The 22,749-nt window shown below is 38.4% G+C and overlaps 3 protein-coding genes across 5 annotated transcripts in view; all 3 read right to left on the bottom strand.

The window, feature by feature from the left end:
* LOC137871294 (uncharacterized) overlaps positions 1-22,403 on the bottom strand; it is a 40,353-nt gene extending 17,950 nt beyond the window's left edge. Inside the window, exons 1-7 of one of the 3 annotated variants that reach the window (XM_068709061.1) lie at positions 22,307-22,403; positions 21,688-22,026; positions 21,301-21,561; positions 21,089-21,142; positions 20,626-20,718; positions 20,513-20,541; positions 19,708-20,299 (exon numbers count right to left, since the gene is read on the bottom strand). In XM_068709061.1, the coding sequence (XP_068565162.1) occupies positions 20,216-20,299; positions 20,513-20,541; positions 20,626-20,718; positions 21,089-21,142; positions 21,301-21,561; positions 21,688-22,026; positions 22,307-22,367 (921 nt within the window). In that variant the 5' untranslated portion in view covers positions 22,368-22,403 and the 3' untranslated portion in view covers positions 19,708-20,215. Of the gene's footprint in view, positions 1-19,707; positions 20,300-20,512; positions 20,542-20,625; positions 20,719-21,088; positions 21,143-21,300; positions 21,562-21,687; positions 22,027-22,306 lie in introns of those variants that run through there. The other 2 variants (XM_068709059.1, XM_068709060.1) reach the window with 2 other exon arrangements.
* LOC137871391 (uncharacterized) lies at positions 4,514-8,536 on the bottom strand. Its single transcript, XM_068709205.1, has 7 exons — positions 8,485-8,536; positions 7,216-7,551; positions 6,823-7,089; positions 6,631-6,723; positions 6,264-6,350; positions 6,151-6,179; positions 4,514-5,602 (listed from the first exon to the last, which is right to left on the bottom strand). Exons 1-7 carry the CDS (start codon positions 8,534-8,536, stop codon positions 5,537-5,539), a joined length of 930 nt encoding a protein of 309 aa, XP_068565306.1. The 3' UTR covers positions 4,514-5,536.
* LOC137870856 (uncharacterized) lies at positions 13,450-16,856 on the bottom strand. The gene is made up of 7 exons (XM_068708306.1): positions 16,768-16,856; positions 16,152-16,487; positions 15,759-16,025; positions 15,567-15,659; positions 15,200-15,286; positions 15,087-15,115; positions 13,450-14,538 (listed from the first exon to the last, which is right to left on the bottom strand). The coding sequence occupies exons 1-7, from the start codon at positions 16,826-16,828 to the stop codon at positions 14,473-14,475; spliced, it is 939 nt and encodes a 312-aa protein (XP_068564407.1). The 5' UTR covers positions 16,829-16,856; the 3' UTR covers positions 13,450-14,472.
* Positions 22,404-22,749: the final 346 nt, after the last annotated feature.

The following is a 22,749-nucleotide window of genomic DNA, read 5'->3' as shown; positions in this document are numbered from 1 at the left end:
GAACCCTAACCCTATTTTTAGGCTTAGGCCCTGCTCTGCTTTAGGCTCTGCTCGAAAATTGCATATCCATACTAAAAAGAGTATATCTCTGCAACCACAAGCTGTATTTTCATAATTTTGGTGTTATAATAAAGGAAACACTTGTGAGATTTGTTCAGATATGTAAATATCAGTATATATGTTACTGGTTAAGAGTAAATGAAGATGGCACACAGCACAAATTAAAAAGTTTCAGGTCGCCTAAAAAAAAAAAGCACTTTCAGGATTATTATTTCTTTGTAATGATGCAGCTGCAAGTTTAAAGCGTTCCCATATTATAGCACAATATGTGAACAGTCTCTCTGCAAAGTTTGACTTTGATAAAGTGAAGCAGAACAAAATTAGAGAGGTTTTAGTACAGAGAGTTCAGACGAGGTCTCCAAATTGGTCATTTTGGCACAATGTGTGCCATTTAAATTTTCTGATGTACCAAACTATATATATTCACTTGTATATCACTAATGGTGTTCAATTCATCCAAATACAGCAGTTTGGGCTTTATTTGAAGGCCAGAATCCTCTCTGCACCTTGTCTGTGTTTCTCTGTTCACTCGATTCTTTTCAGATTTCAGCCCTCCCCCCTACGCAGAGCCCTGTCTCAGCAACCCATTGGTCGATTTCAATGATTGACACCTCTTTCGATGCGTTAGAGCCAATAGAATTGAGCTATACCAAAAGGGGCAAGATTGACAGCACTGTTCAATCAGAATCAACAGAGTGCCGTTCTGAGACGCGTACTGGCTGTGAGTCACGAACATTCCATCCCTCCTCTCATTCTCCTCCAATCACCAAGGGACGCCCGGACTCATTTAAATGTAACACAGGACGTAGCTGTAACATATCTGGTGAAAAAATTACCGGCAAAATGATTTTATCACGGAGAAACGACTACGGTAAGAGAAATTTTACAACAATCGTTTGATGAAGCGATGTGTGTTGCTGGTGTTTGTTGGCTCATATCTCGCTGATGCTGTATTCTAGCTGGATTTGATGCACATATGCAGAATCTGTGGACTGTCTGCTTTCTTTTGAGGTAACGTGTGTGCGTATTGCATAAAATACAACAGCGGTAGAGCCAGAAATGTTGCGAGTGGGTTCCCTAGGTGGCGCTATATAGATTTTGCTATTTGGTAATAACTTTAGTTAGCTTTTGAGTTGTGTTTGGAGCATGTAAAAACGACTTACACATGCTTGTAGCGCCCAGGCTCTGCTGTTTAATCTGATGTATACCATTATTATATTTGTTCTTGATAAGTGCATTCTTATTCACTCTGTACGCTAAACTTTCTCCACAGCCCCCAAAAATGGGGGCTCAAGAGGTACTTTAACCAGATACACCCGAGGGTCCCCCATTTGGACGCAGAGTACATCAAAACTTAGAGAGTTTTGTGTTAAAAGTAACTGGCAGAGAACCCACGAAGAACGAATATAGTGATGTTATAGTTCTGCAGAAACCTCAGCGTCCTGGGAACAACATGAACTAGGTCACTTCTACATGAGACAAACACATCTCCCATCAGCCAAGCAAACAAATAACAAAATATCATAAATCATACTCGATATGACTGGGACAGACCGGAGAAAAAGGCTGCTACACTCCGTTAGCAACGTGCTACCTACGAACATGCAGCATGAAAAAGCACGAGCGCCTGACGGAGATTACGGACATAGTTTCCATTTCTCTCCCCGGTAAACCATCGCAGAGATATTCAGCTTCGAACACAAAAAGTCACACAGCTTTCATCGAATATTGTACTTACTTTTGGTCGAATCTCAGCGAAAAAATGGAATATCTCCGTACTTCCACTGCATGTTTGTCCAGCTGCTGGTGCTCCGTGTGAATCCGTTCGATTCGTGTCTCTCCGACACTCCTCGGATTCTTGGGAGGGTTGGAAGCTCAGCAAATCAGATTTCAGAGCTGGACCTTTTTGAGCTTTATTGGCTAATAGTGCTGTCAATCATCTAGCTTTCAATTCCAGGCAATTCTATTGGCTCCTACGGTTCGAAGGATGTCTCAATGGTGAAAATCGGAGAAGGGGGGGCTGAGATACAGCCCTGAACAGAGAGTCGAAGCAGGATTTGACCTTAAACTAAATAACTAAAAAGGGCATAGAAAGAGCTTAAAACACTCAAAAAAGGTCCAATCTTCGGTCTATTGATTCAATGAACATCATGAGTGATACATAGAAGTGATATAGAGTGTTTTTGAATTTTAAAAATACTTTTTTATTCAAATCTTGGAGTATTTGATCAGTTTTCTAATTTGAAATGCTCTATATTTCATAAATGTTTCACTGTATCTATGTATAGCTGTGTATATAGAGCCTATATCAGTTGTTCTAAGAGCCCAGCATATTAAAAGTCTTGGATACCCATACTTTCCAAAAAACAATACCCTAAAAGTGCTGTTTTTCAAGATCGAGCTTTTGAGTTTTCCAAGTTCTGCTGTGTTCCATCCTTATCTTATGTGAACCAGTAACATGTATTCTGATAGTTCCATGATTTTTCTCATCTCAAAAATATATAAAAAAAGTTTTTTTTTTATTTATTTTTTTTATTTATTTTTATTTTTTTATACAATTAATTAGGTATTTCTTATCTTTATTCGAGCTGAGGCCTGCAAATAGGCCTCGTTTTTATTAACAAAACCATATGGGGTCAGATCGGTCTCAATATTAGTGAATGCAAACAGAAGGATTTACAAATGTATTTTGTGATTTGTGTCTATAAATCATTTTTTCCACAAAAACATTTTTCAATACCCACAAAAAAAGTTATCAATATATATGAATGTAAACAAAATCCACACATAAAAAACAATAATAATTTACAACTATTGTTCTCATGCAAACAAAAATATTTCTTGTTTTAAATAAATGAAATAGAAATCCACAAATAATAGAATTTAAAAGTATTTGAAATTTTCTAAATATATTTGGATGCTACATTTATGTACAAACTGTTGAACCTGCATTTAACAACCGCAAACAACATGTACGTTTATTTGTGTCACACCTGTATGTCAAGTTGGGTTTTTGTCCTGTCTCCACGTTTGTTTTGTGACTTCCTGTTTTATTTTGGAAATTAACTCTCCTCTCGTTTCAGGTTCCTTGCCCTTCCTCATGTGTCACCAGTCTGATTGTCTTCCCTGATTCCTGATTGTCTCCACCTGCTCCCCCACTTCCCTCATGTGTACTTATAGTCTGCGTCTCCCCTTGTCCTGTGCCAGTGTGTCATGTCCTTTTGCCTTGCACACCCGCCTCATGATATCAGCAAATCCAAGCCTTAGTATTGTCTATCCCGTTCTTGATTCTCGTTTCTTGTTTCTAGTTTCTTCTGTAAGAGCGACCTTGTTTTGCCTTTTGCCATTTTTTGATCTTCCAGCTCTTTGAGTAGAATCAGAGCTTTTTTATTTGTAGCATTACACCTTCCTTGCGAAGTGATTTTTGGTTTGGCTTTTGCCGTTTTTACTTTACTGCTCTTTGAGTTAAATCAGAGTTTTTTAGTTCTGCCTTGTGAGTTTGTCTTCCTGCCTCGCTAAAAGAGGCTTTGTTTCCAGGGATTTTCCTGAGCCTTTTTGTTGTAAATAAAAGATCGTCAGTTGAACCTTAACACCTGCGTCCGAGTCCTCATCCAGAGTTCCCTCCGTGACAATTTGTACATTTACTATTATTGAGACTGACTTGATCCCGTAAAGCCAAAATGCCACCATTCATAGAGGGTAGGATCATTGATTGATTTTTTTCTTTCCAAAATAAAATGCATATCCACCTTTTATTGTGAAAGACCTGAATCTACTCAATCTATTACAACACGTGTATAACTGTGAATTTAACATTCATTTTGTTAGCAGTTATAATGAAGACAACGCTGTTACTGAATCCATTAAGAAACAAAGCTCACTCTGCAAAATTAGCAGAAACACATCGGACTCCAAACTAACAATTCCAAATCAAAGTGAATTCAAATGAGTTCTTCTGCACACCGATCATGCTAAGCTATGTACAAATTAAAAGGCAATCAGAAAGAAATCTACAGGCCTAAAAATGTGTGTGTGTGTGTGTGTGTGTGTGTGTGTGTGTGTGTGTGTGTGATTCACTGTGTGTTTGTCATCACTGTTATGCAGTATTTGATCTATGAGTCACGAGTGACGGGTGTGAAAGATGAAGTGGCCAGAAAGAAAGAAATGGAAGAAAAGAACGGAGACAAGGAAGTAAAGAGAGAGGAAGAAAGGACGAGCAGAGAGATGAGAGGAAAGGAGGCGGAGAAAGGCGGGATTAAAGAAGACAAGGAAAGAGGAAGGAGGAAGGAAAGCATGGCGTGATGATGAAGAGGAAAGCAGGAGCTGACGGCGTGTGTCCGCTGCAGCTAAATAAAAGAACAGTAGAAATCCTCAGACTACGACGTTCAATCACCATGATGAAACTGTTCCTACATGGAGGAACCACAGAACACAGCGTAGAATACAACTTTCTTTATTTGCAGATTATATTGTCTTTAGATATTACAGAGAGAAGAGAGTCACTGACCCGTTGAAACACAAACACCATCCCAACACACAGGTCAATGTGAAATGAAAGAGGATTCAAATGACATGGAACTGAGCTCCAGCTGCTGTAGCTTCAAACATGAAACGGTAAATGTTGAGATCAGCTCTGAAATTTAAAAAAGTTAACAAAAGTGAAATTTGTTGCTTCCTGCTGAATGAAGTTAAAGTCCAGCTGCTGTGTTCTGACCGGGCTGCAGATGAGACACATGTTTACGACCGATGCAGGAAAAGACAACAGACTGAAACTAAATCATAAAAGCCGTTTAACACCAAGCTGGAAAATATTCACAGAAATGTACAAAAACAGATTATTTTTTTTGGGGGGGGGGTTCTTATGAATGCTTCATCACCACTGTGGAACCGATTCTGACGGACCTCGATTTCAGATGACGTCCACCTGTTGAAATATGTTTGACCAATGAAGACCTGAATACCACCAGCTCCATGTAGCTTGCTGCCATAACAGGGAATGTTTTTATCAATTTGGTTTCTCAACACCCAATATTGTGACGAGATCAGCAGCAGCTGGGACACGATGAAGATGGTGATGAAGCTGATCTGCACTTGACGCAACGTGGCTAACCACAACAGCTAGCGTTAGCGTCACGTTTGGGGCCTGGTTAGGTCACGCATTGAGCAGTTATCTTCGTCTTTTTCTTATTTCCAACCTACAACATTACATTACGGTCATTTAACAGACGCTTTTATCCAAAGCGACTTACAATTCAGTATCTATCTACACACCGTAGACGCAGCTACGGGAGACATGTTGGGGTTAAGTGTCTTGCTCAAGGACACATTGACATGAGACAAGTGGAGCAGGAGCCGGGGATCAAACCACCGACCCTCTGATTGAAAGGCGGCCCTGCTCTCCACTTAGCCACGGTCACCCACTCACGTACATCATGAGGAGTAGATCAGTGGAGTGTGATGGAGGCAGACGTGTTGGTCAAACTCCATCAGGAGGTCTGACATTTTCATAGTTCACTGTGTCATCTTCTCCATCATAACGCACCTGTGAGAAACAACACAACACAATCAAACCCACACTTTACAATCCCACTTCTGTGATCTGTAGGCGTCCACTGCTCCACACTTCATCACGAGGAAATCAGAACTAAAGTAAAGACGCAGTTCATTAAATTACACTTTGGTTTTAGCTCCCAGAAGTCTCCCTAACCTCCACATTTTGTTTCCACATTACTGCTGATGTTATTAAAGTGAACACAGTTGTAATCTGAGGGGGACCTCATGTAAACACTGAGAGCTTTGTCAGCAATTTTAGCTCCGTTAGCATTTTTAGCTCTGTTAGCATTTTTAGCTCCGTTAGCATTTTTAGCTCTGTTAGCATTTTTAGGGCTGTTAGCATGTTAGCTTCTAGCCGCCGGCGCAGCTGTCTCCCTCGTCGAGAGCCATGTGGAGGCAATAGAACTGCTCTATAGACAGTAAAGAACCGTTAAAGCCACTCGTGTTTCAGTGAGAAAACACTGTGTAAAAGAATGTAATGAAGAGTGACAACTGTAAAAACAAAATCATTTCATTATTAGGTTGTAAAAAACTCACGGCGATTTGATCCATCTGTGTTTTCTTCTCTGAAGAGACAAAAGAAAGAGTCGACTTTAGTTTCAACAGTAAAAATCCTCTTTTATGATGTTTAATATGTGGATGTTCTTCACCTTTAATTCTTGCCCGAATGTTGACGGCCACAACTGTTATTATGAGCGCTGCTAATCCAACAGACACAGAGATGAACCTCCACCAGCCTGGAACCACAATGACAACATGCACTAATATTTAGTTACAGCTTTTAGACTTAAAATAAACTTTATTCACATTTAAATACATAACAATTCTGAGCTGTTGCTTTAAATCAGAATAAAAATGTTCTCTCTCAAAAAAAAAAAGTACCTTAATTAAAAACCTGAACAGTAACAAATCACTACAATAAATAAATAATAATGTTGTTAAATGTGAGGAGAGAAATAGACTGACAGGAAGAGAGATTGTAGATAAAGACACATAAAATGTTGAGTCACTACTTACTATCACTGATTGCAGAAATTGTCGTGGTGTTAGTTGCTTTAGTGTCGTCTTCAGTTGGTGTTGACTCAGTTGTTGCTGTTGTTGTGTCGTCACCTGAACAGATTAACACAACTCAACAAACTAAAGAACTTACAATCCATGAAAAAAAAGTGAACATGAGTGACTTTAAAATGTTCTCACCTGTTTTCTCACCTGAGGGAGAATTTCTGAAAGAAAACTGCTGAACTATGTCTCCTCTGGTCACTTCACACTTCAGTGAATTAAACCTCGATGTGTAAATTAAATGAGAAGTCAGAAACGTCAGAGAGGCGGAGCAGAAAGACTGTGATGTCTTAAAGTCTTTGTTGTCTTTATCCACAACTTGACCCTGAAGCAGCCACTTCACTGTGTGTCGACATTGTCCATGTGTCAACACAGAACATCTCAACATCACCTCATCATTGTTCTTCTGTTCAGTCACTGGAGAAGATGGAGACATTGTGAGAGAAAGAAGAGTAACTTCATCACTATAATCATGATTACTATAATGTTTCAGTATATTGTTCTGACAAGACAGTTTGAAAACATCATGATGTAAATACTCACTGGTTACAACAGACAGATAAACCAGAGCATCTTCACCTTCTTGTTGTCCTGATATGAACTGTCTGCAGTCATAACGACCACCATCCTCCTCATCTGTGACCTTCTTTATAACCAGAGAACAATTCTCTGAAACACTCAGTCGGTCTGATTTAGCTTTGGCTGCTTCATCAATCTGCCCATCTTTAACCAGAACAACTGCTGTTCTTCTTGAATCACTGAAGAACCACTCAGTAGAGTCACAGTTCTGTTGATCATCTATCAGACTGTTACAAGGCAAAGTGGCTTCAACTCCATCTCTGACAGTGACGTAGAGGATGCGTTGTCCTGTTGCTGCTGCTGAGAAGATGAGAGAGAAATAAAAAGAATAAAGAGAATTAAAACATGACTTTTAATGTCAGTGTGAAGATCATTTTAGATTCACCAACAATTTACAAATGAGCCTCATCGTTGGTTTCTAAGAGTTCATTAAACTCACTATTCACCTCGATGGAGAACAAACAGACTACTTGTCTGTCTTCTTTAAATGAAGGTTAGGTCATAAAATAACATGAATGATGTAAATAAATGATCTTTTTTAATGTTTCTGTAGTCATAGACACATTATATGTATTCTTACCTGTAAACTGAAGCACCAGAATCAGAAATAAAGAGGTTTTAATCCATCTGAATTCAGACATGGTTCCTCTCCGTCTCTTGTCTCTCTGCTTCTTCTATTCGTCTCTGAACTTCTTCCGTCTTAAAGACGAACGTTGAATCTACTTCCTCTGATTAGTAAAGTGTAACTTCCTCTTCCGTCTTTTTTTTTTCTCAAAGTCACAGTTTTAGACCTGTAATTTCCCTTCTGCAGAAAGACAGATGCTACTTCTCGTTTCTATCGTTTAGAGCTATGTCTCAAATTCACGTCTTAGAAAGTGATTTAACGTTGACTCAATCGACATAACTTCAAATCAAATATAAAGTTACTGTGTCTGTCAGACAAAAATCATATTAATGAATCCACAATGTGTCACTTTCAACCAAATCTATTCTGTTTTGTCTTGAACTATAAACTAATATACTCTCAGTTGGTTCTATGTCTCATCACTTTAGTCCAGACTGAAGTATCTCAACTATCTGATTAAACTTAGTGATTAGTTTAGTGATGTAACTTTCAATAGCGTTATTATACCACATAACTCGCAACAGTGGTTGCTCAATGTACTACACTTGCTCTGACCGAATGCAAAAACATCCACATTCAACGTTTAGGGTGGAGGAAATGAGTGAGACTGTCTTCGTCGAAATCTCTGATAATGTTCATCTTGACTGGGATGTCCTGCATCCTTGCTTACATAATCTGCTGATTTGTTGATTTGTTTCAATGTCCCTGTCTTCAGTGTCTTAAACCCATGAACTCTGACAGTATATCATTGAAAAGATGCAGAAATAAAAACAAAAAACACCCCAAAAAAACATTGAAACAACAATGATATAAAGTCTGAATGTGATGACATGATATTGTGTCAGTGGTTAGTGAGTTGGTGTTTCCTATTCTGTTGATGCTGCACAGGAAGTTACTGTTGCAACAATTTCAGACCTGAGATCTCAAACGTATTTTATTTTTGAGGGTTAAGTCCTAAATTGTCCATTTAAAATTTTGACTCTGACCGCATTCAAATCAAATATGAAATGATGTTTCTGTTGGAAAAATGTCACTTTAAAACCTCTTGAACCCTAACCCTATTTTTAGGCTTAGGCCCTGCTCTGCTTTAGGCTCTGCTCGAAAATTGCATATCCATACTAAAAAGAGTATATCTCTGCAACCACAAGCTGTATTTTCATAATTTTGGTGTTATAATAAAGGAAACACTTGTGAGATTTGTTCAGATATGTAAATATCAGTATATATGTTACTGGTTAAGAGTAAATGAAGATGGCACACAGCACAAATTAAAAAGTTTCAGGTCGCCTAAAAAAAAAAGCACTTTCAGGATTATTATTTCTTTGTAATGATGCAGCTGCAAGTTTAAAGCGTTCCCATATTATAGCACAATATGTGAACAGTCTCTCTGCAAAGTTTGACTTTGATAAAGTGAAGCAGAACAAAATTAGAGAGGTTTTAGTACAGAGAGTTCAGACGAGGTCTCCAAATTGGTCATTTTGGCACAATGTGTGCCATTTAAATTTTCTGATGTACCAAACTATATATATTCACTTGTATATCACTAATGGTGTTCAATTCATCCAAATACAGCAGTTTGGGCTTTATTTGAAGGCCAGAATCCTCTCTGCACCTTGTCTGTGTTTCTCTGTTCACTCGATTCTTTTCAGATTTCAGCCCTCCCCCCTACGCAGAGCCCTGTCTCAGCAACCCATTGGTCGATTTCAGTGATTGACACCTCTTTTGATGCGTTAGAGCCAATAGAATTGAGCTATACCAAAAGGGGCAAGATTGACAGCACTGTTCAATCAGAATCAACAGAGTGCCGTTCTGAGACGCGTACTGGCTGTGAGTCACGAACATTCCATCCCTCCTCTCATTCTCCTCCAATCACCAAGGGACGCCCGGACTCATTTAAATGTAACACAGGACGTAGCTGTAACATATCTGGTGAAAAAATTACCGGCAAAATGATTTTATCACGGAGAAACGACTACGGTAAGAGAAATTTTACAACAATCGTTTGATGAAGCGATGTGTGTTGCTGGTGTTTGTTGGCTCATATCTCGCTGATGCTGTATTCTAGCTGGATTTGATGCACATATGCAGAATCTGTGGACTGTCTGCTTTCTTTTGAGGTAACGTGTGTGCGTATTGCATAAAATACAACAGCGGTAGAGCCAGAAATGTTGCGAGTGGGTTCCCTAGGTGGCGCTATATAGATTTTGCTATTTGGTAATAACTTTAGTTAGCTTTTGAGTTGTGTTTGGAGCATGTAAAAACGACTTACACATGCTTGTAGCGCCCAGGCTCTGCTGTTTAATCTGATGTATACCATTATTATATTTGTTCTTGATAAGTGCATTCTTATTCACTCTGTACGCTAAACTTTCTCCACAGCCCCCAAAAATGGGGGCTCAAGAGGTACTTTAACCAGATACACCCGAGGGTCCCCCATTTGGACGCAGAGTACATCAAAACTTAGAGAGTTTTGTGTTAAAAGTAACTGGCAGAGAACCCACGAAGAACGAATATAGTGATGTTATAGTTCTGCAGAAACCTCAGCGTCCTGGGAACAACATGAACTAGGTCACTTCTACATGAGACAAACACATCTCCCATCAGCCAAGCAAACAAATAACAAAATATCATAAATCATACTCGATATGACTGGGACAGACCGGAGAAAAAGGCTGCTACACTCCGTTAGCAACGTGCTACCTACGAACATGCAGCATGAAAAAGCACGAGCGCCTGACGGAGATTACGGACATAGTTTCCATTTCTCTCCCCGGTAAACCATCGCAGAGATATTCAGCTTCGAACACAAAAAGTCACACAGCTTTCATCGAATATTGTACTTACTTTTGGTCGAATCTCAGCGAAAAAATGGAATATCTCCGTACTTCCACTGCATGTTTGTCCAGCTGCTGGTGCTCCGTGTGAATCCGTTCGATTCGTGTCTCTCCGACACTCCTCGGATTCTTGGGAGGGTTGGAAGCTCAGCAAATCAGATTTCAGAGCTGGACCTTTTTGAGCTTTATTGGCTAATAGTGCTGTCAATCATCTAGCTTTCAATTCCAGGCAATTCTATTGGCTCCTACGGTTCGAAGGATGTCTCAATGGTGAAAATCGGAGAAGGGGGGGCTGAGATACAGCCCTGAACAGAGAGTCGAAGCAGGATTTGACCTTAAACTAAATAACTAAAAAGGGCATAGAAAGAGCTTAAAACACTCAAAAAAGGTCCAATCTTCGGTCTATTGATTCAATGAACATCATGAGTGATACATAGAAGTGATATAGAGTGTTTTTGAATTTTAAAAATACTTTTTTATTCAAATCTTGGAGTATTTGATCAGTTTTCTAATTTGAAATGCTCTATATTTCATAAATGTTTCACTGTATCTATGTATAGCTGTGTATATAGAGCCTATATCAGTTGTTCTAAGAGCCCAGCATATTAAAAGTCTTGGATACCCATACTTTCCAAAAAACAATACCCTAAAAGTGCTGTTTTTCAAGATCGAGCTTTTGAGTTTTCCAAGTTCTGCTGTGTTCCATCCTTATCTTATGTGAACCAGTAACATGTATTCTGATAGTTCCATGATTTTTCTCATCTCAAAAATATATAAAAAAAGTTTTTTTTTTATTTATTTTTTTTATTTATTTTTATTTTTTTATACAATTAATTAGGTATTTCTTATCTTTATTCGAGCTGAGGCCTGCAAATAGGCCTCGTTTTTATTAACAAAACCATATGGGGTCAGATCGGTCTCAATATTAGTGAATGCAAACAGAAGGATTTACAAATGTATTTTGTGATTTGTGTCTATAAATCATTTTTTCCACAAAAACATTTTTCAATACCCACAAAAAAAGTTATCAATATATATGAATGTAAACAAAATCCACACATAAAAAACAATAATAATTTACAACTATTGTTCTCATGCAAACAAAAATATTTCTTGTTTTAAATAAATGAAATAGAAATCCACAAATAATAGAATTTAAAAGTATTTGAAATTTTCTAAATATATTTGGATGCTACATTTATGTACAAACTGTTGAACCTGCATTTAACAACCGCAAACAACATGTACGTTTATTTGTGTCACACCTGTATGTCAAGTTGGGTTTTTGTCCTGTCTCCACGTTTGTTTTGTGACTTCCTGTTTTATTTTGGAAATTAACTCTCCTCTCGTTTCAGGTTCCTTGCCCTTCCTCATGTGTCACCAGTCTGATTGTCTTCCCTGATTCCTGATTGTCTCCACCTGCTCCCCCACTTCCCTCATGTGTACTTATAGTCTGCGTCTCCCCTTGTCCTGTGCCAGTGTGTCATGTCCTTTTGCCTTGCACACCCGCCTCATGATATCAGCAAATCCAAGCCTTAGTATTGTCTATCCCGTTCTTGATTCTCGTTTCTTGTTTCTAGTTTCTTCTGTAAGAGCGACCTTGTTTTGCCTTTTGCCATTTTTTGATCTTCCAGCTCTTTGAGTAGAATCAGAGCTTTTTTATTTGTAGCATTACACCTTCCTTGCGAAGTGATTTTTGGTTTGGCTTTTGCCGTTTTTACTTTACTGCTCTTTGAGTTAAATCAGAGTTTTTTAGTTCTGCCTTGTGAGTTTGTCTTCCTGCCTCGCTAAAAGAGGCTTTGTTTCCAGGGATTTTCCTGAGCCTTTTTGTTGTAAATAAAAGATCGTCAGTTGAACCTTAACACCTGCGTCCGAGTCCTCATCCAGAGTTCCCTCCGTGACAATTTGTACATTTACTATTATTGAGACTGACTTGATCCCGTAAAGCCAAAATGCCACCATTCATAGAGGGTAGGATCATTGATTGATTTTTTTCTTTCCAAAATAAAATGCATATCCACCTTTTATTGTGAAAGACCTGAATCTACTCAATCTATTACAACACGTGTATAACTGTGAATTTAACATTCATTTTGTTAGCAGTTATAATGAAGACAACGCTGTTACTGAATCCATTAAGAAACAAAGCTCACTCTGCAAAATTAGCAGAAACACATCGGACTCCAAACTAACAATTCCAAATCAAAGTGAATTCAAATGAGTTCTTCTGCACACCGATCATGCTAAGCTATGTACAAATTAAAAGGCAATCAGAAAGAAATCTACAGGCCTAAAAATGTGTGTGTGTGTGTGTGTGTGTGTGTGTGTGTGTGTGTGTGTGTGTGTGTGTGTGTGTGATTCACTGTGTGTTTGTCATCACTGTTATGCAGTATTTGATCTATGAGTCACGAGTGACGGGTGTGAAAGATGAAGTGGCCAGAAAGAAAGAAATGGAAGAAAAGAACGGAGACAAGGAAGTAAAGAGAGAGGAAGAAAGGACGAGCAGAGAGATGAGAGGAAAGGAGGCGGAGAAAGGCGGGATTAAAGAAGACAAGGAAAGAGGAAGGAGGAAGGAAAGCATGGCGTGATGATGAAGAGGAAAGCAGGAGCTGACGGCGTGTGTCCGCTGCAGCTAAATAAAAGAACAGTAGAAATCCTCAGACTACGACGTTCAATCACCATGATGAAACTGTTCCTACATGGAGGAACCACAGAACACAGCGTAGAATACAACTTTCTTTATTTGCAGATTATATTGTCTTTAGATATTACAGAGAGAAGAGAGTCACTGACCCGTTGAAACACAAACACCATCCCAACACACAGGTCAATGTGAAATGAAAGAGGATTCAAATGACATGGAACTGAGCTCCAGCTGCTGTAGCTTCAAACATGAAACGGTAAATGTTGAGATCAGCTCTGAAATTTAAAAAAGTTAACAAAAGTGAAATTTGTTGCTTCCTGCTGAATGAAGTTAAAGTCCAGCTGCTGTGTTCTGACCGGGCTGCAGATGAGACACATGTTTACGACCGATGCAGGAAAAGACAACAGACTGAAACTAAATCATAAAAGCCGTTTAACACCAAGCTGGAAAATATTCACAGAAATGTACAAAAACAGATTATTTTTTTTGGGGGGGGGGTTCTTATGAATGCTTCATCACCACTGTGGAACCGATTCTGACGGACCTCGATTTCAGATGACGTCCACCTGTTGAAATATGTTTGACCAATGAAGACCTGAATACCACCAGCTCCATGTAGCTTGCTGCCATAACAGGGAATGTTTTTATCAATTTGGTTTCTCAACACCCAATATTGTGACGAGATCAGCAGCAGCTGGGACACGATGAAGATGGTGATGAAGCTGATCTGCACTTGACGCAACGTGGCTAACCACAACAGCTAGCGTTAGCGTCACGTTTGGGGCCTGGTTAGGTCACGCATTGAGCAGTTATCTTCGTCTTTTTCTTATTTCCAACCTACAACATTACATTACGGTCATTTAACAGACGCTTTTATCCAAAGCGACTTACAATTCAGTATCTATCTACACACCGTAGACGCAGCTACGGGAGACATGTTGGGGTTAAGTGTCTTGCTCAAGGACACATTGACATGAGACAAGTGGAGCAGGAGCCGGGGATCAAACCACCGACCCTCTGATTGAAAGGCGGCCCTGCTCTCCACTTAGCCACGGTCACCCACTCACGTACATCATGAGGAGTAGATCAGTGGAGTGTGATGGAGGCAGACGTGTTGGTCAAACTCCATCAGGAGGTCTGACATTTTCATAGTTCACTGTGTCATCTTCTCCATCATAACGCACCTGTGAGAAACAACACAACACAATCAAACCCACACTTTACAATCCCACTTCTGTGATCTGTAGGCGTCCACTGCTCCACACTTCATCACGAGGAAATCAGAACTAAAGTAAAGACGCAGTTCATTAAATTACACTTTGGTTTTAGCTCCCAGAAGTCTCCCTAACCTCCACATTTTGTTTCCACATTACTGCTGATGTTATTAAAGTGAACACAGTTGTAATCTGAGGGGGACCTCATGTAAACACTGAGAGCTTTGTCAGCAATTTTAGCTCCGTTAGCATTTTTAGCTCTGTTAGCATTTTTAGCTCCGTTAGCATTTTTAGCTCTGTTAGCATTTTTAGGGCTGTTAGCATGTTAGCTTCTAGCCGCCGGCGCAGCTGTCTCCCTCGTCGAGAGCCATGTGGAGGCAATAGAACTGCTCTATAGACAGTAAAGAACCGTTAAAGCCACTCGTGTTTCAGTGAGAAAACACTGTGTAAAAGAATGTAATGAAGAGTGACAACTGTAAAAACAAAATCATTTCATTATTAGGTTGTAAAAAACTCACGGCGATTTGATCCATCTGTGTTTTCTTCTCTGAAGAGACAAAAGAAAGAGTCGACTTTAGTTTCAACAGTAAAAATCCTCTTTTATGATGTTTAATATGTGGATGTTCTTCACCTTTAATTCTTGCCCGAATGTTGACGGCCACAACTGTTATTATGAGCGCTGCTAATCCAACAGACACAGAGATGAACCTCCACCAGCCTGGAACCACAATGACAACATGCACTAATATTTAGTTACAGCTTTTAGACTTAAAATAAACTTTATTCACATTTAAATACATAACAATTCTGAGCTGTTGCTTTAAATCAGAATAAAAATGTTCTCTCTCAAAAAAAAAAAGTACCTTAATTAAAAACCTGAACAGTAACAAATCACTACAATAAATAAATAATAATGTTGTTAAATGTGAGGAGAGAAATAGACTGACAGGAAGAGAGATTGTAGATAAAGACACATAAAATGTTGAGTCACTACTTACTATCACTGATTGCAGAAATTGTCGTGGTGTTAGTTGCTTTAGTGTCGTCTTCAGTTGGTGTTGACTCAGTTGTTGCTGTTGTTGTGTCGTCACCTGAACAGATTAACACAACTCAACAAACTAAAGAACTTACAATCCATGAAAAAAAAGTGAACATGAGTGACTTTAAAATGTTCTCACCTGTTTTCTCACCTGAGGGAGAATTTCTGAAAGAAAACTGCTGAACTATGTCTCCTCTGGTCACTTCACACTTCAGTGAATTAAACCTCGATGTGTAAATTAAATGAGAAGTCAGAAACGTCAGAGAGGCGGAGCAGAAAGACTGTGATGTCTTAAAGTCTTTGTTGTCTTTATCCACAACTTGACCCTGAAGCAGCCACTTCACTGTGTGTCGACATTGTCCATGTGTCAACACAGAACATCTCAACATCACCTCATCATTGTTCTTCTGTTCAGTCACTGGAGAAGATGGAGACATTGTGAGAGAAAGAAGAGTAACTTCATCACTATAATCATGATTACTATAATGTTTCAGTATATTGTTCTGACAAGACAGTTTGAAAACATCATGATGTAAATACTCACTGGTTACAACAGACAGATAAACCAGAGCATCTTCACCTTGTTGTTGTCCTGATATGAACTGTCTGCAGTCATAACGACCACCATCCTCCTCATCTGTGACCTTCTTTATAACCAGAGAACAATTCTCTGAAACACTCAGTCGGTCTGATTTAGCTTTGGCTGCTTCATCAATCTGCCCATCTTTAACCAGAACAACTGCTGTTCTTCTTGAATCACTGAAGAACCACTCAGTAGAGTCACAGTTCTGTTGATCATCTATCAGACTGTTACAAGGCAAAGTGGCTTCAACTCCATCTCTGACAGTGACGTAGAGGATGCGTTGTCCTGTTGCTGCTGCTGAGAAGATGAGAGAGAAATAAAAAGAATAAAGAGAATTAAAACATGACTTTTAATGTCAGTGTGAAGATCATTTTAGATTCACCAACAATTTACAAATGAGCCTCATCGTTGGTTTCTAAGAGTTCATTAAACTCACTATTCACCTCGATGGAGAACAAACAGACTACTTGTCTGTCTTCTTTAAATGAAGGTTAGGTCATAAAATAACATGAATGATGTAAATAAATGATCTTTTTTAATGTTTCTGTAGTCATAGACACATTATATGTATTCTTACCTGTAAACTGAAGCACCAGAATCAGAAATAAAGAGGTTTTAATCCATCTGAATTCAGACATGGTTCCTCTCCGTCTCTTGTCTCTCTGCTTCTTCTATTCGTCTCTGAACTTCTTCCGTCTTAAAGACGAACGTTGAATCTACTTCCTCTGATTAGTAAAGTGTAACTTCCTCTTCCGTCTTTTTTTTTTCTCAAAGTCACAGTTTTAGACCTGTAATTTCCCTTCTGCAGAAAGACAGATGCTACTTCTCGTTTCTATCGTTTAGAGCTATGTCTCAAATTCACGTCTTAGAAAGTGATTTAACGTTGACTCAATCGACATAACTTCAAATCAAATATAAAGTTACTGTGTCTGTCAGACAAAAATCATATTAATGAATCCACAATGTGTCACTTTCAACCAAATCTATTCTGTTTTGTCTTGAACTATAAACTAATATACTCTCAGTTGGTTCTATGTCTCATCACTTTAGTCCAGACTGAAGTATCTCAACTATCTGATTAAACTTAGTGATTAGTTTAGTGATGTAACTTTCAATAGCGTTATTATACCACATAACTCGCAACAGTGGTTGCTCAATGTACTACACTTGCTCTGACCGAATGCAAAAACATCCACATTCAACGTTTAGGGTGGAGGAAATGAGTGAGACTGTCTTCGTCGAAATCTCTGATAATGTTCATCTTGACTGGGATGTCCTGCATCCTTGCTTACATAATCTGCTGATTTGTTGATTTGTTTCAATGTCCCTGTCTTCAGTGTCTTAAACCCATGAACTCTGACAGTATATCATTGAAAAGATGCAGAAATAAAAACAAAAAACACCCCAAAAAAACATTGAAACAACAATGATATAAAGTCTGAATGTGATGACATGATATTGTGTCAGTGGTTAGTGAGTTGGTGTTTCCTATTCTGTTGATGCTGCACAGGAAGTTACTGTTGCAACAATTTCAGACCTGAGATCTCAAACGTATTTTATTTTTGAGGGTTAAGTCCTAAATTGTCCATTTAAAATTTTGACTCTGACCGCATTCAAATCAAATATGAAATGATGTTTCTGTTGGAAAAATGTCACTTTAAAACCTCTTGAACCCTAACCCTATTTTTAGGCTTAGGCCCTGCTCTGCTTTAGGCTCTGCTCGAAAATTGCATATCCATACTAAAAAGAGTATATCTCTGCAACCACAAGCTGTATTTTCATAATTTTGGTGTTATAATAAAGGAAACACTTGTGAGATTTGTTCAGATATGTAAATATCAGTATATATGTTACTGGTTAAGAGTAAATGAAGATGGCACACAGCACAAATTAAAAAGTTTCAGGTCGCCTAAAAAAAAAAGCACTTTCAGGATTATTATTTCTTTGTAATGATGCAGCTGCAAGTTTAAAGCGTTCCCATATTATAGCACAATATGTGAACAGTCTCTCTGCAAAGTTTGACTTTGATAAAGTGAAGCAGAACAAAATTAGAGAGGTTTTAGTACAGAGAGTTCAGACGAGGTCTCCAAATTGGTCATTTTGGCACAATGTGTGCCATTTAAATTTTCTGATGTACCAAACTATATATATTCACTTGTATATCACTAATGGTGTTCAATTCATCCAAATACAGCAGTTTGGGCTTTATTTGAAGGCCAGAATCCTCTCTGCACCTTGTCTGTGTTTCTCTGTTCACTCGATTCTTTTCAGATTTCAGCCCTCCCCCCTACGCAGAGCCCTGTCTCAGCAACCCATTGGTCGATTTCAGTGATTGACACCTCTTTTGATGCGTTAGAGCCAATAGAATTGAGCTATACCAAAAGGGGCAAGATTGACAGCACTGTTAGCCAATCAGAATCAGCAGAGTGCCGTTCTGTGATGCATACTGCCTGTCATTCTTGAACATTCCATCCCTCCTCTCATTCTCCTCCAATCACCAAGGGACGCCCGGGAGTCATTTAAATGTAACACAGGACATAGCTGTAAAGTATCCGGTTAAAAAATTACCGGCAAAATGATTTTATCACGGAGAAACGACTACGGTAAGAGAAATTTTACAACAATCGTTTGATGAAGCGATGTGTGTTGCTGGTGTTCGTTGGCTCATATCTCGCTGATGCTGTATTCTAGCTGGATTTGATGCACATATGCAGAATCTGTGGACTGTCTGCTTTCTTTTGAGGTAACGTGTGTGCGTATTGCATAAAATACAACAGCGGTAGAGCCAGAAATGTTGCGAGTGGGTTGCCTAGGTGGCGCTATACAGATTTTGCTATTTGGTAATAACTTGAGTTAGCTTTTGAGTTGTGTTTGGAGCATGTAAAAACGACTTACACATGCTTGTAGCGCCCAGGCTCTGCTGTTTAATCTGATGTATACCATCATTATATTTGTTCTTGATAAGTGCATTCTTATTCACTCTGTACGCTAAACTTTCTCCACAGCCCCCAAAAATGGGGGCTCAAGAGGTACTTTAACAAAACCATATGGGGTCAGATCGGTCTCAATATTAGTGAATGCAAACAGAAGGATTTAGAAATGTATTTTGTGATTTGTGTCTGTAAATCATTTTTTCCACAAAAACATTTTTCAATACCCACAAAAATAGTTATCAATATATATGAATGTAAACAAAATCCACACATAAAAAACAATAATAATTTACAACTATTGTTCTCATGCAAACAACAATATTTCTTGTTTTAAATAAATGAAATAGAAATCCACAAATAATTGAATTTAAAAGTATTTGAAATTTTCTAAATATATTTGGATGCTACATTTATGTACAAACTGTTGAACCTGCATTTAACAAACGCAAACAACATGTACGTTTATTTGTACATTTACTATTATTGAGACTGACTTGATCCCGTAAAGCCAAAATGCCACCATTCATAGAGGGTAGGATCATTGATTGATTTTTTTCTTTCCAAAATAAAATGCATATCCACCTTTTATTGTGAAAGACCTGAATCTACTCAATCTATTACAACACGTGTATAACTGTGAATTTAACATTCATTTTATTAGCAGTTATAATGAAGACAACGCTGTTACTGAATCCATTAAGAAACAAAGCTCACTGTGCAAAATTAGCAAAAACACATCGGACTCCAAACCAACAATTCCAAATCAAAGTGAATTCAAATGAGTTCTTCTGCACACCGATCATGCTAAGCTATGTACAAATTAAAAGGCAATCAGAAAGAAATCTACAGGCCTAAATTGAAATGGAATGGCGTCTTAAGAAAATTGTGTTCTGAAGATTTTCTGATGCAGGAAAAGACAAAACTATTTTTTTAATATGTGTCGTGAGCTTCTTTAAATCAGATAAAACAAGGCTTTAATATCAGGCTGCAGGCGAGAATTGCTTTAACACGTCATCAACTCGAAAATAATAAATGTTTAATTGCAGTGGAGTCATTTCTCTGGTGAGTTGATGTCGGTGTGGAAGTCGTTGATCAGGGGAGTCTGACAGAAACAGAAGGGTCTCCAACGTTTTCATAGTTCACTGCACCTTCATGTCCATCTTTATCACCATGCACCTACGAAAAACTAATTTTAGCCAAATTGGAACAGATAAATGTTGAAGTCAAGAGGTCCATCACTTTGTAACGACACCTCAAACTCCCAGATTCTTGCAGTTGGGCTTCTTACTGAGTTTAAAACAGCGAGACATTCACAGTCGTACGTCACAGTAACAACCAGCGTTTTAAAACCATGATGGTTTTCACCACTCTTTTTGACTTTCAACTCACAGTGTTGTGATCAGGTGGTCTCTGGTTCCCTGGAGAATAAACCACAGAGGAACATTTCAGCTCTAAACTTACAGTTTGCGTTAATCAGTGCGAACAGGAAAGAATTGTCTCACCTCGAGCTCTGATGAGAAGAACAACAATCACAGTCATGAGCAGGACTTCAGCCACACGGAGAACCAACATCATGTAGTCCAGAACGGACCAACCTGGAGGCAAATCAAATTCATAACAAATTACTCGAAATCAAATTCAAGCAAAAATCATTTCAACGAAAGATAAACAAGTTCCACGTGTGTTTCACATGCTAGCAGCAATAATAATGTGTAAGTTGTGCGTGTTATATTCGCATTAGTGAAGATGAATTGATTGCTCAGAAACATTCTCGTTGTTGAACGAACCGTTGTATCAGGATACGTTCAGAATGGGAGATAAACATAAACACACATTAAATATATTAAGAGTGCATCATCAAAACAAGAATCCCACATAATATAGGAATCTACAGGATCTGTGAATAAATTACAATCACAGGTTCTAGATTTGTTTTAAGTTGTGAGTAGCTACTTTGTTTCTCACCTTCTGGTTTTGTTGTTGCTGCTCTTGGCGTCGATCCTGTTGTTGCATCTTCACCTGGTAAATAAAAAAAATACTGTAAAACGAGAAAACACCTCCTGTATATAAATGAGACAGAATGATGTCATCTTACAATTAAAATCCATCAAATAATAAGACGTGGTTTGATCGTTACATCAGGGTGAAGTGATTTTAACAGCTCATTATAATCTCACCTGAGGACTGAGGCGGGCTGAAGGAAAACAGCTTCACTTCTCCAGAGTTATAATCAGTCACTTGACATTTGAGAAACTCAGACTTCTTTGGAATAAAATGAGACGTTGAAAAGGAAGCAGTGGCCGAGCAGAGAGACTGTGATGTTGTCATGTCTCTGTTATCTTGACCCTGAAGCAGCCACTTCACTGTGCGATCACATTCTTCATATGTCGACACAGAACATCTCAACGTCACCTCATCATTGTTCTTCTGTTCAGTCACTGGAGAAGATGGAGACATTGTGAGAGAAAGAAGAGTAACTTCATCACTATAATCATGATTATTATAATGTTTCAGTATATTGTTCTGACAAGACAGTTTGAAAACATCATGATGTAAATACTCACTGGTGACAACAGACAGATAAACCAGAGCATCTGGACCTTGTTTTCGTCTTGATCTTAACTGTCTGCAGACGTATTGACCAACATCTTCATCTGTGACATTCTTTATAACCAGAGAACATTTCTCTGAAACACTCAGTCTGTCTGATTTAGCTTTGGCTTCTTCAACAATCTTTCCATCTCTAACCAGAACAACTGCTGCTGGTGTGCTGCTTGAATCAGTGAAGATCCACATTGTAGAGTCACAGTTCTGTTGATCATCTATCAGACTGTTACAAGACAAAGTGACTTCATCTCCATCTCTGACAGTGACGTAGAGGAAACGTTGTCCTGTTGCTGCTGCTGAGAAGATGAGAGAGAAATAAAAAGAATAAAGAGAATTAAAACATGACTTTTAATGTCAGTGTGAAGATCATTTTAGATTCAACAACAGTTTACAAATGAGCCTCATCGTTGGTTTCTAAGAGTTCATTAAACTCACAAATCACCTCGATGGAGAACAAACAGACTACTTGTCTGTCTTCTTTAAATGAAGGTTAGGTCATAAAATAACATGAATGATGTAAATAAATGATCTTTTGTAATGTTTCTGTAGTCATAGACACATTATATGTATTCTTACCCGTAAACTGAAGCACCAGAATCAGAAATAAAGAGGTTTTAATCCATCTGAATTCAGACATGGTTCCTCTCCGTCTCTTGTCTCTCTGCTTCTTCTACTCGTCTCTGAACTTCTTCCGTCTTAAAGACGAACGTTGAATCTACTTCCTCTGATTAGTAAAGTGTAACTTCCTCATCCGTCTTTTTTTTTTTTCTCAAAGTCACAGTTTTAGACCTGTAATTTCCCTTCTGCAGAAAGACAGATGCTACTTCTCGTTTCTATTGTTTAGAGCTATGTCTCAAATTCCCGTCTTAGAAAGTGATTTAACGTTGATTCAATCAACATAACTTCAAATCAAATATAAAGTTACTGTGTCTGTCAGACAAAAATCCTATTAATGAATCCACAATGTGTCACTTTCAACCAAATCTATTCTGTTTTGTCTTGAACCATAAACTAATATA

Source organism: Cebidichthys violaceus, unplaced genomic scaffold, assembly GCF_023349555.1.
Source record: "Cebidichthys violaceus isolate CVI_PGR_0920_01 unplaced genomic scaffold, fCebVio1.0.p SCAF_14, whole genome shotgun sequence".
NCBI lineage: Eukaryota > Metazoa > Chordata > Actinopteri > Perciformes > Stichaeidae > Cebidichthys > Cebidichthys violaceus.
The sequence above is the reverse complement of the archived record's forward strand: the minus strand, read 5'-3'. Positions and strand labels throughout refer to the sequence as shown.